The 13,363-nt window shown below is 48.1% G+C and overlaps 1 protein-coding gene across 7 annotated transcripts in view; it reads left to right on the top strand.

Moving 5' to 3' along the window:
• Positions 1–1,070: 1,070 nt before the first annotated feature.
• The window catches only part of FCGR2B (Fc fragment of IgG receptor IIb), a 13,141-nt gene continuing 848 nt past the window's right edge, over positions 1,071–13,363 (top strand). The window contains exons 1-9 of one of the 7 annotated variants that reach the window (XM_033196184.1): positions 1,071–1,303; positions 5,850–5,870; positions 6,974–7,231; positions 8,513–8,767; positions 9,534–9,656; positions 10,580–10,677; positions 10,841–10,897; positions 12,890–12,927; positions 13,038–13,363. The exon at positions 13,038–13,363 is cut by the window's right edge and continues 848 nt beyond it. In XM_033196184.1, coding sequence (XP_033052075.1) covers positions 1,192–1,303; positions 5,850–5,870; positions 6,974–7,231; positions 8,513–8,767; positions 9,534–9,656; positions 10,580–10,677; positions 10,841–10,897; positions 12,890–12,927; positions 13,038–13,173 — 1,098 coding nt within the window. In that variant the 5' untranslated portion in view covers positions 1,071–1,191 and the 3' untranslated portion in view covers positions 13,174–13,363. The remainder of the gene's footprint in view (positions 1,304–5,849; positions 5,871–6,973; positions 7,232–8,512; positions 8,768–9,533; positions 9,657–10,579; positions 10,678–10,840; positions 10,898–12,889; positions 12,928–13,037) is intronic. The other 6 variants (XM_033196185.1, XM_033196186.1, XM_033196187.1 and 3 more) reach the window with 6 other exon arrangements.

The following is a 13,363-nucleotide window of genomic DNA, read 5'->3' as shown; positions in this document are numbered from 1 at the left end:
TGATGACAGAATGCAAGAAAAGGGAACTAGCATTCACTGGACACCCGCGATGTACCAAGCACTTTGCTAACCCTCATATTCTCTTTTACTTTCCAAAAACCTGTAGTACTGTGGTTCTCAGCTAGAGGCAATTCATCCCCTAGGGAACACTTGCCAATATCTGGGGGCATTTTTGTTTTCACAACTCGGGGTGCCACTGGCATCTCACAGGTAGAGCCCAGGGGTGCTGCGGAACATGCTACAATGTTCAGAGAAGGTCCTCACAACAAGAATAATTTGGCCCAAAATGTCCATAGTGCTGAGGCTGAGAAACTGTGCTTAAATGGTAGGCACAATAATCTTCACTTTGACAGATTTGGAACCTGACACTCTGAGAAGCCACCTGGCATTCAAACCTAAACCTAACACAGCTTCAAAGCCCACGCTCTTTCACCAAGCCATTGCAGTGAGAACAGGGATGGGAATGAGGGTGGCAAAAATGACCAAGATACAAAACCAGGGCACAGATTGGCGCTCAATAGATATTTATTGGGATATTCATTAAATGGAAGAATGAATAAGAAAAAGAATGAATATGGGCAGGTGAATAATGAGGATGAGCGTGGTCATTCTATTGCCATCCTGACATACTTCCTTGTCCTTGTTCCACAACTCAAAAGTGAGTCTGGGATTATGACAATAGAGAAAATTAAATGCTGGTAGGTGGCCTGGAGCCCCCATGCTCAGTTTCAGGAGGAGTCCAGATTCCAGTGCCTGGGTCTCCAAATGGAAGTAGAAGTACTAGACTGCTGGTGTATGCTGTCCTCCATTGCCCTTTCTCAGGAGGATAGAGACTGCAGCAGGAGGTTCTGAGCTGAGTTTTGGTGACCATTTCCCTCTTTCTCCCAGAGGCCCAGGCCAGCTTTGGCCTCAGAGGGAGAAGAAGGGAGTTGTTTCTATAGTTTCTAAAATTTCTGTGAATTTGAATATGGGCTACGCCACATTTATTCTGGGAAGCTCTGAATCTTCTAGGAGGGAACAACTGAGAGGAAAGAGGGTGGAAAGGGAGGAGCCTATGATAAAAACAGAACTTTTTTTTTCGCTTCCTCTTTCAGACTCCAGAATTTGTTTGCCCTCTGGGGTAGAATCCGCCAAACTGCAAGAGAAGGCTCTGACTGCTGTACTCCAGGCACCAGCTCGCTACAGGGAGTGATGGGAATCCTGTCATTCTTACCTGTCCTTGCTACTGAGAGTGACTGGGCTGACTGCAAGTCCTCCCAGCCTTGGGGCCACATGCTTCTGTGGACAGCTGTGCTATTCCTGGGTGAGTCAGGGCCCCCGGGAGGGAGAGAAGAACAGGAAACTCGGCTGGGGATAAGCCTGGGCAAGGATGAGGGGTGGCATGGGAAGCCCATCAGGACACCCAGGGGAGGGAAGGCAGGCTGGTGAAGATGAAACCCTGATGACTCTGCTGGCTTTGGAAAGTCATCCAGTGTGGCAGAGTTCAGGATTCTTTCCGTGTCTTTCACCCAATCTCACTGAACACCCAGACTCTTGATGTTCTGTCACTTCCCACATCAGAACCCGCTGTGAGAAAAGTCTAGTAACCTATATTTGAATGACAAATGAATGGCCAGAGTGTTTGCCTTCTTTGAAATTTATGTTTCACAAAAGACCACATCTTAGGCAGGAGGGCCAGTGCTGCCTTGGGTAAGGGGTAGGGAGGAAGTTATAAGATGCATTTTTGGGAGGAGGTGGCAGTGGCCATTCTCTGTGCCCCTGAAACCACTTCATGCAGCAGAAGCCTATCATCTTCATGTGTAAGAATATTCCCCTGGGCAGAAGCACAGGGAGATCTAGGTTATCCAGAGAACAGGGGCTCTGAGAATACACACACCTGGTTAAGTCTGGCGTGATGTGTTGTGGGAACCAGAGAAATCATGCATGCTTCTTTTTACCACACAGACCATGATGGGGAGGTACTGGATCTGATCAGCAAGAAAGCCAGGGTCTTAGGCCAAAATGGAAGGCTCTTTTTTGACCATGTTCTCAGCTGTTGGACAGGGGACAGGGACTGATCATGCTTGATGGTTTGAAAAGCCTATGGGAGGCCAAGTAGGGGAGACCTACTGCCAGGACTATCTCTCAAATCTCAATTCCTGGGGCTTCCACCCTCACATTCTAGAGGAAAGCATACTGCCACTCATCCAAGTTGTGTGCTGTGACTGCTAGTGAAATCTGATCAGCTCTGGGGGCCCTCAGCTCTTGGCTGTCAATGCAGGATGATACTGGGCTACAGGAGAAAGAGGTAAGGAAGAGAAAGTATTCCTCCATGAATGGGATGCAATGGATTAAATTCTAAGAGAAAGAAAGGTGAACTACCTCATTTGTCATGTGGGGAAGCTCAGGCCTAGAGAGGTGATGTGCTTCTTTATCTCTGCTACTAGTGCTACCAATGTGCCAGTTACCTGGGCAAGATTCCTGGGAAAGATCTTTGGTATTTTCTCCCATTTGCCTTTTGCTAAATCATCAAGGATTTACCCTATTTTTTTCCACTCTTACTGGGGCTTCCACATTTAGGTCTTCATCACTTGATAACTCAATTTTTATAGCACCCTCTAATGGGGTCTTGATTGCTCCTGTCTCCCCTCCCCTGCATCCATGCTGCACACCAAGGCCATGGCATCTTCAGGTCCAGCTATGGCTGTGTCAGTGCATTTCATAAATGCCTTCTGTGCTACTCCATTGCCTACTGCAAAAACTCTAATTCTGCCCTGCTAACCGTGTTCCCCATTGCACCCCAAATGGATCTTCTTCTACAGCCAGGCAATATGTGCACTGTACTTTCTGTTTTTACCACCTTTGCTCCTGCTGATTCTCCAAATTCTATGTACAGGCACTGTTGTAGGACGTGGAGACTTATCAGTGAACATGACTGACAGCTTTCCTGACCAGAAATACGAGGTCAATGAACTGACTGTGAAGCAATAAGTACACCGGGTGGGAGCATGTTTGGTATTTACTACTATTTATTAACTGTGGAATGGATAAATAATTGGTGACGTCTCTCTCCTTTCCTCATCTTTTTATTTTTTTCTCTCCCTCTTCTTCCTCTTGTTTTTTCACCCTCTCTCCCACTACACCATCCCCCTTGCCAATCCTACATACTGAGGTTTTTAGCTACCACTTCTATGTCAATAACTCCTAAACCTATTTCTCTTGCTTGCTTCTGTCAAGTATAATTTTACATTTCCACTGCTGGTTGGACACCTCTAAAACGATTCACCAGCTCAAAAACAAAGCATATTCAAAATCCAACTTATCATCTCCTCCTCACAAATTTTCTTCTCTTGCTAACATTTGTATTTGTGTAAGCACAGCCACCCTTTTCCTAGTTATCCAACTTAAATCACTCCCACAGTCTATTAAATGCCAACTTCTCTCTGCCACTTAAATTCCTTCTGCATCTGTTTCCTCTTCTTCACCTCCTGTTGTCAATACAACTTTGGGCTCTCTTATCTCCTGCCTAGATCCAACCAGTGAATGATTTCCAGAGCAATGGCACGTAAAATTAATATGGCTACTGTCTCTTTGAATTTTTATCCCACTGAGGGATATAAATGAAAAGTAAACAAACAAGAAGGCATAAGTACAAATGGAAAAGGACTATGAAGATGTAAATAGGGTATTGTGATAAGATTAGTTGTGGAGAAGACAAGAGAGCAGCCTACTTTAAACAGGATGTTATGTAAAGAGTTTTCTGAGGAGGTGACATGTAAGCTGAGACTCTCAACATGGTAGGGATTTAGCCATTTGATGATCCAGGACGCCTTTCAGGGTAGAGGGATTGGCATACAGAAAATCCCCAAATTCGAAGAATGCCGGGAAGGCAAGTGTTAATGAAGCTCTACCTTGCTTTGTCCCTCATTATTGGAAGTGCTTGAGGAGAGACCAGAAATCAAGTAGAAGTTGGGCTGCAATTGGCTGGGAATGTTGCCAAGTACCTGCTGCTCCTTCCCGTGGAATACCTCTTTCCTCTCAACCAAAATCCTATCAGTCCTGGAAGGTCCTTGATGAACCTGGAAGGTCCCATCTTCTCCATGGAATTCTCCTCCTTTTGAACCCCAAACCCTCCCAAACACAGAGCCCTGGGATCTTTTCTTTCTCTGAACCTCCATAGCATTTTATCCATATTCCTCTAATGGCATCTCTTTTACATCAGATTACACATGTGCTTATCTTCACCGTTAGATTCTTGTCCTCAGTGGAAGTAGGGACTGACATTCTTTTCCCTTAGTAGAACTCAGCTTGCATTGCAGGGCAGTGGGAAACCAATGCAAGTTTGTTGATTAATGTTGTATTGCAAAGGAAGGAAGTGATTGGTCCAAGTGTATATTTCAAGGTATTGGAGCATTGGGACCAGAATCCAGTTCTCTAAACTTTGAAGCCAATGCTTTCTGCACATTGCCCCCTTTTCGCCCTTTGGTTCTGCTTCCATTTCCTTCCATACTTTTGTCCCTGAAAATATACACGCACTTGGAAGCTTCTTGACTTTCTCTCAGCCCAGATGCAAGAGAAGACCCTCACCCATGGACAGATGGACACACACACACACACACACACACTGCTCTGATTCACCTAAGGACCCAGCTTTGCTTCTTTACCCAATAATAGCACCCACAAATCTCTACCCACCCTAGCCCACACTGCCTCCCCTATGGAAGCTCTTTTCTTAACCCAGTGGCATCCCCTACCCCTGCATGAAGTCACAGATCTAGTGTCCTTTTGCAGTCTCTTTCTCCTTTTAAGAGATATTTCTAATAGCAAAAACCTGGAAGACCTAAATGCCAAGCAATAGAGTTGTTAAATAAATCACAGGACAGCCAAATAGTAGAATATAGTGTAGCCATTTGAAATGACAACATGGGCGCACGCGGTGGCTCACATCTGTAATCCCAGAATTTTGGGAGACCGAGGCGGGTAGATCACTTCAGGTCAGGAGTTCAAGACCAGCCTGGCCAACATGGTGAAACCCCTTCTCTTCTAAAAATACAAAACTTAGCGGGGTATGGTGACGCAGGCCTGTAATCCCAGTCCTTGGAAGGCTGACGCAGGTGAATCAGTTGAACCTGGCAGGCGGAGGTTGCAGTGAGCCAAGATCGCGTCATTTCATTCCAGTCTGGGTGACAGAGTGAGACCCTGTCCCCCCAAAAAGTAAAATAAAATAATAAAATAAAATAAAATGACAACATAGAAACAGATTCATCTACTAGAACTTGCATTGCTCAGTGAAAAATCAGGTTAAAGAACAGCTTTTAGAGTATATCCTCATGTACACTTATGTATGTCTGTATGTGAACAGCATGTGTGTGTGTGTGATCACAGAAAAAAATCCAACAGGATGTATGCCAAGGTGATAATATTTTGCTTCTATTTTCTATTTTTCTGTAGTGATCGTGGATTACTTGTGCAATTTCTACCCCATTCCAACAAAAGAACAAATCTTGCTCTCAGGATAAACTCTGGCAAAATTATTTATACTGATGCATAAATCATATGTAAAGCCCAACAGAGACCTCTTTCCAGAGGCATATTTATTTTAATCACTCAAGAGGGTAAGCCAAAGGAAAATGTCACAAAACAGGTGGAAGAGGGTGTTATATAATTTTATTTCATTTTTGTATGTTACTGGGAAGGAGTTCTCAGTCCTTTCGAAAGTGCAGCTCACCCAGGCAGTCCCAGGGAATATGATCATGAGGGCTGTGCTGTAGATGAAGGGCGCTCTGGGCCTGGGCAGTCTCTGGGCCAAAGAGGGCAGGTGTTCGTTCAGACACTCCACTGTGGGCTGATCTTTGCTTTCTGTCTTACAGCTCCTGTTGCTGGGACACCTGGTAAGTACTCCACCCACAGCCTTTCCTTCCTCCAGGTCCCCTTTTCCTCTCCTCCCAGTTCCCTGTCTGGAGGTGCTTTAAATGTACCAGCAACTGAGCCCAGTACCAAGTCAGGGCCAGGAAAGGGTAATTGCTCCCGAAGGATCCCCTGCTCCCTCTTCTGCTCTCCTTCTTCCGTTTCCTCCTTCCATGGAGGCAAGTGGTAGGCAGCCATGGTGTTCAAATGGCGGAGCTGTCACAGAAAATGAGAATTCTGACCGCTCTCTCAACTGCCTTCTGCTGTCCAAATCAAACCAAGAGCTTCCTCTCTCCAAATAAAGTTCAGGCACATGCAAAATCACATGGCCTGCATATGTTGTCCCCCTGTGTTGCTAAATCCTTGACTGTGCATGTTTCTGAGAGCTTCAGAGAGCCATCTCTGTATACCTCTGGCTACACTTTCCTGAGCACTTCTGTGTTTGTGCCACTCAGCCTCCATCTCCCAGGACTGACCCTCCAGGTTTTCTCCCTCTCTCTTTATCCTTCTAAGGCCAGAGAGGCTCATCTATGCTTGGGTGTGAGGACGGGCCATCTTGACATCATTTTTAAAAGTATACAGAATGACATTAGGTCAGAACGGAAACCTGATATCCGACTCCCATGCCTGCCATCTCCACCAGAGCCCCCACTTACCTTCAGTCAGCCCCAGAGAAAATTTATCCACCAGTGTCCAAACACCTTTGTTTATTGGGGAGAAAAGTTAGTCTCAAAAGAGTATGTATGTATGGGGTGTCTGTGTGTCTGTGGTGGTGGGGAGAGGTTGGTGGGAGAGAGAGAAGGAACTGGTGAGGATTATCTCTTGGTGAAGTATATGTATTTCTAGGGTGTTTCTCTTGCCCACTCCCTCTTCTCTTTTTCCCTGTCTGAATCCCTGGGCTCCCGGGGCTCTTGTGGTGGGATGTATGAGCAAAAGCAACTGCCTTCAGCTGCAGAACCATTCTGGGCCTGGCTCAGCTTTTGGTGCCCCCAGTAGGCCCACAGGTGCTTCTGTGTCTGAGATTCAGGGCCTGCTCAGGCTCTTGGGCTTCCTCTTCCTCACGCTACCTCCTCTCTCTGCCCCTCAGCAGCTCCCCCGAAAGCTGTGCTGAAACTCGAGCCCCCGTGGATCAACGTGCTCCAGGAGGACTCTGTGACTCTGACGTGTAGGGGGGCTCACAGCCCTGACAGCGACTCTACTCAGTGGTTCCACAATGGGAATCTCATCCCCACCCACACGCAGCCCAGCTACAGGTTCAAGGCCAACAACAATGATAGCGGGGAGTACAGGTGCCAGACTGGCCGGACCAGCCTCAGCGACCCTGTTCATCTGACTGTGCTTTCTGGTCAGTGGAGGAAGGCCCCGGGGTGGACCTGGGAGGGCCAAGATGGTTGAAATCTGCTTTCAGGCAGAGGTTTGCAGGAAAGAGGGGTGGCCTGCTTACTGGGAAGCATTAGTGTGAGTTGCCTTAGTGCATATCAATGGTTGTTTTTGCCTCAGTCCTGATTGAACAGAAGGTTACCAGGCCACAAACAGGCAGCCAAGTGTGAGAGAAGCAGAAGGAAATCCCTACTGCATAAAACCCATTTCCATTTTAATGGCAGAATTGAAAAGCACAGACCACAACAATCCTAGCCCTGGAAATGACTCACTATACAAACATGATGAATTCATTTAACCCTTGAGTTTCCATTTCCTCACCTGCTCCATGGGGCACTAATGCCTCCCTCAAAGGCTTCTGGTGAGAATCAGTGTTTCCCTTCTCCACGTTCTCAGAGTGCTAGGTGCCCTTCTCTGTCTTTCTCTTCCACCAGCCTATGGGAAACCTAAGATGAAAGTCGTGTCTTATCCATCTTTGTATTTCCAGCATCTGAAACTGGGCAGAGCTTAGTAAATATTTTGCTGGAGAGGTTGATGATCTTACAAAGCTCCCATTGAAAGGTGGCTCTCTGTAAAGCAAAGTTGCAATGAGATTGTGATGAACATTGTCCTTGTTGCTTTTCACGTGATCCCCTCCCTTCACCTCAATAGCAAATTTTCCTCAAAAGTACACAGCAAACGAATGACCCACTGGTGACACTGCTGTCTTTGGACCCTGCTGGAAAGAAGCTCCACATTTATTAACATTCTCCAAATAAATTTGTCAAGTAGCATTCATCAGGTAACATTTGTTGCACATTCATGACTTTCTGCTGTCCTTCTCACATGCAGACTCCTCGGTCAGACTGGATTCCTCCTTCCCTCCCCGACATGGAAGAGATCACATCTTAGGGTCTCTTGTGTTCTTCCTACAGAGGCCTGTCAGGCAGGAAAAGGCTGCAGCTGCCTTCCTGGGAGAAGGAGGAGATGAGTGTATCCTGAACACCTACTATGTGCTAGGGCCTATTGTAGATACATGACATTATCATGCCCATTTTCACAACTGAGGAAACTGAGGCTCAGAAGACTTAAATTATCTGCCCAAGAGTTCATAAATGATACAGCAAGCATTAGAGTCCAGAACTGTCTGATTTCAGACCTAAGCTGTTGTTCCCTTTGCACACCATGTCCCACCACTAAGGAAGATCTGGGTCTCAGAGCTGAGCCAAGACCTCCCAGGTCCTCTGGGGTTTTTTGCGTCTTTCAGAGTGGCTGGCGCTCCAGACCCCTCACCTGGAGTTCCAGGAGGGAGAAACCATCATGCTGAGGTGCCACAGCTGGAAGGACAAGCCTCTGATCAAGGTCACATTCTTCCAGAATGGAAAATCCAAGAAATTTTCCCATGTGGATCCCAACTTCTCCATCCCACAAGCAAACCACAGTCACAGTGGTGATTACCACTGCACAGGAAACATAGGCTACACGCCATACTCATCCAAACCTGTGACCATCACTGTCCAAGGTATGGGGAATCTACCAAGATGTAGGGAGGGGAGAAGAGGGGATGGACAAGCGCTAAGGTCACATGGGCCTACACGGAGGTCTGAGAAAGGCCACAGCAGCAAAATTGGGCACTGGAGCAAAGAGGAGTGGTGTGGAGGCCTGGCTAAGTATTGGCCAATGAGCAGGAGTAGGGGCCAGAACTTGGAGCCATCACCTCCCAGGTAATAGGAAGTCAGGCTCTTGTTCCACTTTGAAATGCAGGCCCCAGACTAAAGATGGCAGCGAAGCAGAGCTCCCTCATTGGTGCAGAGGTTCCCAAAGCTCCTGGGCATTCCTAAGAGCTGAAGTTTGCCTCGTTTCTTCTCATGGCTCATGTTATAGCCATTCACTCCAGAAAGCCTGGCATGTCATAGTCTGTTCAAGGCTGTGCTCCATAGAGTAATGATGCCTCCAGCTATGCAAGGCTTTGGGCCCACCCTTCCTACTGCCCCCAAGGGCTAAGGGGATTCCTTCCCTCTGCTCCTGCCTGCTCGCCAATGTGCCTTTATTAGTTTGGTGGAGAAACCTGGATAGGAAGGAGGCATAAGTCCAGCCACAGAAACCCTGTGCAGGTGAGGCTGGGGGATGTAGTGAGTCTTGCATTGGTGAGTGACTCAGACACAGAAGAGCTTTGGGTGACAAGCACTAGGACATAGCACTGGAGGAGGTGGGAGGTGGGACAAGGAGAATACAAGTTGTCATTAAAATAGTAACCCCCATCCTGTCCTAATGTCTGTCTTCCCTAGTGCCCAGCGTGGGCAGCTCTTCACCGATGGGGATCAATGTGGCTGTGGTCACTGGGATTGCTGTAGCGGCCATTGTTGCTGCTGTAGTGGCCTTGATCTACTGCAGGAAAAAGCGGATTTCAGGTTTGTAGCTCCTCCCAGTCTCTTTTGTTATCAGTTTGCATTTGGTCCAGGCCCTAACCCCAGACATTTCCAGAATCCCTCTCTTAGGGCTAGATACGCATTCAGATCTAGGCCCGTATTGTATTATATTCATTTGTTCATTTATTAGATCATTCATTGACAAGACTTGAACAAACTAGCTTATGTGTCAGCCAATGCGTGAGTCATGGTAGGTGATGCCAAGATGAAGTCCAGTCCCTGCCCTTGGGGAGTTCTCAGCATTGTGAGGAAGACAGAAGTACAACTAGGCCATTATAATAAGACGGGATAAAAGCAATGAAAGGGACATGAAAAGCCTAGGATAGGAGTACAGAGGAGGCTCCATAGCCCAACAAGGGCTGAGGCAGTTGGAGAAGGTCTTAGGGGGAGCAGTGTAGTGCAGTGATGGAGTGCACATAGTGGGGTCGGACTGCCTGGGTTCAAATCTAGTTCCACAGTGTACCAGCTATATGACCCAGGTGAGTCACTCCACCTCTCTGTGCCTCAGTTGTCTCATGTGGAAAATGGGGACACTAATAGGACTCACCTCACAGGATTGCCATGGGGATGAAAGAGGCTGACGCTCTTACACCGGTGCCTGTCAGGCAGTAACAGCACACAAACAGGGCTGTTGCCATTCTGGAGGAGGTGGTGTGTGAGGGCAGCGCTTAGCGAGGGAAAGAGGACTCTCCAGGTACTGGGCCAAGGCAGGGATTGAAACTGGGTGGAGCTTATATGGGTGTTGAGGGAGGACTAGAGAGGGTGCTACAAGCCGCTCAGAAAGAGAAATAATCCCACTAACACCTCACAAAGCACTTTACAATTGGTTCATAGCCAGGACCTCAGTTACTGATGATAATACAGAGAAACAGGGAGAGAGACTGAGGCACAGATGTTTTTAAAAGGCAGAGCAAGTCTCAGATGCCACGGAGTGGCCTTTCTGACACTCCTGGGCATCCCCATGGGTGAGCTGAATTCTGCCTCTGGACCAGCCCTTTTCCAGGTGGGAGCAGCCCCTGAGCAGGGGAGCTGGGGGTGGGAGGACAGGAAGCATCTGCCAGAGGGAAGGCCTGAGCTGGTCCCATCCAACCCTGGCCCTGGTCCTTGGTCCTGAGGACTCAGGTCCCACCCCCTAATCCTACTAACCTCCTATGTGCCCCTCCCAGCTCTCCCAGGAAATCCTGAGTGCAGGGAAATGGGGGAGACCCTCCCTGAGAAACCAGGTAAGTACAAGGTTGTCTCAGGGATTCAGTGATGGCTCACCAGGGCTGCCCGCTGGACCGGAGCCAGCCAGAAGGGGCTTGTGCGAGTTCAGCTGGGAGCCAGGGAGGGAGCAGCGGTGAGGGGATGGCCAGGGCTCAAATCGCTTGGTCAGCTCTGAGTCTAACTCCTGGGCCTAAAGATGACCTCTCTGGAGATGAGAAGAAAAACACCAGTCCCAGATACAGAGGAGAGGGCTGTGTCCGAATTTCTGGGATCAGGAATCTGGGGATATTTCCAGATCTGGAAATCAGAGATACTTTGGTCTTTCTGTGGAACTTTGGCAGAGCTGGCAAAGGAGAGGGCTACGGGCTGTAAGACTGAGGCCAATAGGATGTGGGAGGCAGGAGTCTAAGGGGAAAAGAGGAGGAGGCCTGGAAACCCCTTGATTTGCTGAGGAATCTATCTCTGTGGAGGGATGGGATGGAGTGGCCATGGTCAGCTGTCTGTGGAATGCTAAAAGGAGGTTTGGGCTTGAGAAAATTCTGGGGGACTAGGGGCACTAGTGGGCTCTACTCTGTGGGCAAAGCTTGGTTCCGATGCCCACGCACTCCAGGTTGATTGAATTTTGGCCTGGTTCTGCCCCCATCACACAGTGGAGCCTTGAACTAGTCAGTCTCCCTGATGGGGTTCAGTCTCCTCACTGAGGAAATGAGTGGGTGACCTCTCAGGCCTTCTAGATCTGACATTCTGAGAGCCAGGGGCCACTCAAACCCTGGCCTAGGTGAAAGTATGTAAAGGAACTTCCAGGAGGATGACAGGCAACTCCCAGACTGTAGTTAAAGTCAGAGCACAAAGGAAACTGGGGCTTTTTCTGGGAGTTTCCATGATAGTAGGAACAGGCAGGGAAAAGAGGCTGTCAAAGACCCCAACTCAGATGGCTGGAGTATGATTCAGAGCAGAGCCAACAGATTTGAGAGCTTGAGCAAAATATCACTCGTCCAGCTGTGCTTGCAGCAAGGTCACGTGTCCACTGGTCGGGCCCAGTGGGGACAGGGGCCTGTTTCACACCAGGGCCAAAGCAGATCTGTTAAAAACAAAGTCCAAGCAATTGGATTATCCGTCTTGTTGTGTGGTTCTGTCTACACTGGCATAAGCACATTTCACAAGGCATTTTTGCAGCCAGGCACTGGAGCTGATGATTTCCCAAAAGGTAAAGCTGGGTTACTGGGATTCTTGGGGAATATATTAGAATGGGAATTCAGAATGTGGTTTGCTGCAGAATTTACAGCATGGCAATAAAGGCTCTCGGTGTTCAGGGAGTGAGAGAAGAGACTAGATGCATTGTCTCAGATGCCTCCCGACTTCCTGAGAAATGCCACTTTGCAGATACTGGGGCTACTTTTCATACTGGCTAAGTCAGTTCATAGCAAAATATGAGGGAATTCAGTGTGTTTCAGACACTAACCAGAGAAAGTCCTTCCTTCCTTTCTTCTTCCCTCCCTCCCTTCCTCCCTTTCTCACTCACTTTCTCTTCCTTTTTAATGCCACAGAGTACCATACTTTTCAAAGTTCCAACAAAGATGCACTACATTCAGACAATGTGAAAATGGTCCTCAGCCTTCTCTCCCTGAAGTCTGTGGCCAGCAAAAATCTGGACTTCACTTCACTCTGATGCTGAACACTCCCCTACCCCACCTCTTCCCCAATATCTCAGATCCCAAGGCTCCCTGGTTTGCTTCTAGGAAAGCTCAGCAATTCCCTGAAAAGAATGCAGCTCAAGTGACTGCTTCACTTTTTCACCATGGCCCATGGGGAAGGCTGTGGCTGGGCTACCCCACGCATGGATCAATGAGGCCATATTTACCCAGTGCTTGGCCTAGAGATCCAAGACAGGGTCAGCAGTGCTTGCTTTGGCTCTAGTTTGGGCGTTGGTTTTGCAGCCTCAGCATCAGCACAGGCAGGCCCTCTTCTCCGGCAGTGCTCTGGCTGATATTTCTTCTTTTTGCCCACAGCCAATCCCATTAATCCTGATGAGGCTGACAAAGTCGGGGTGAGTGATCCCAGCCATCTCCCCCTCCCTTCTCCCCTTTTGCCTTCTCTGTTGCCTTCTTTCCTAGGCCCTCTCTGTGGATCCTCACTGCTGGTTTTTGCCTTCTCTAGGCTGAGAACACAATCACCTATTCACTTCTCATGCATCCGGACGCTCTGGAAGAGCCTGATGACCAAAACCGTGTTTAGTTTCCATTGTCTTGCCTTGGGATTTGAGAAGAAAATCAGAGAGAGAAAGATCTGGTAGTTCCTGGTCTAAATTCCCCTTGGGGAGGAGAAGGAGATGCTGCAGTTCCAAAAAAGAAGGTCTCTTCCAGAGTCATCTACCTGAGTCCTGAAGCTCCCTGTCCTGAAAGCCACAGACAATATGGTCCCAAATGACTGACTGCACCTTCTGTGCCTCAGCCCTTCTTGACATCAAGACTCTTCGTTCCACA

The sequence above is a fragment of the Trachypithecus francoisi genome, unplaced genomic scaffold (assembly GCF_009764315.1).
Source record: "Trachypithecus francoisi isolate TF-2019V2 unplaced genomic scaffold, Tfra_2.0 Lachesis_group5, whole genome shotgun sequence".
NCBI classification, from domain to species: Eukaryota; Metazoa; Chordata; class Mammalia; order Primates; family Cercopithecidae; genus Trachypithecus; species Trachypithecus francoisi.
Note: the sequence above shows the minus strand (reverse complement) of the source record. Positions and strands in the feature narration are given on the sequence as shown.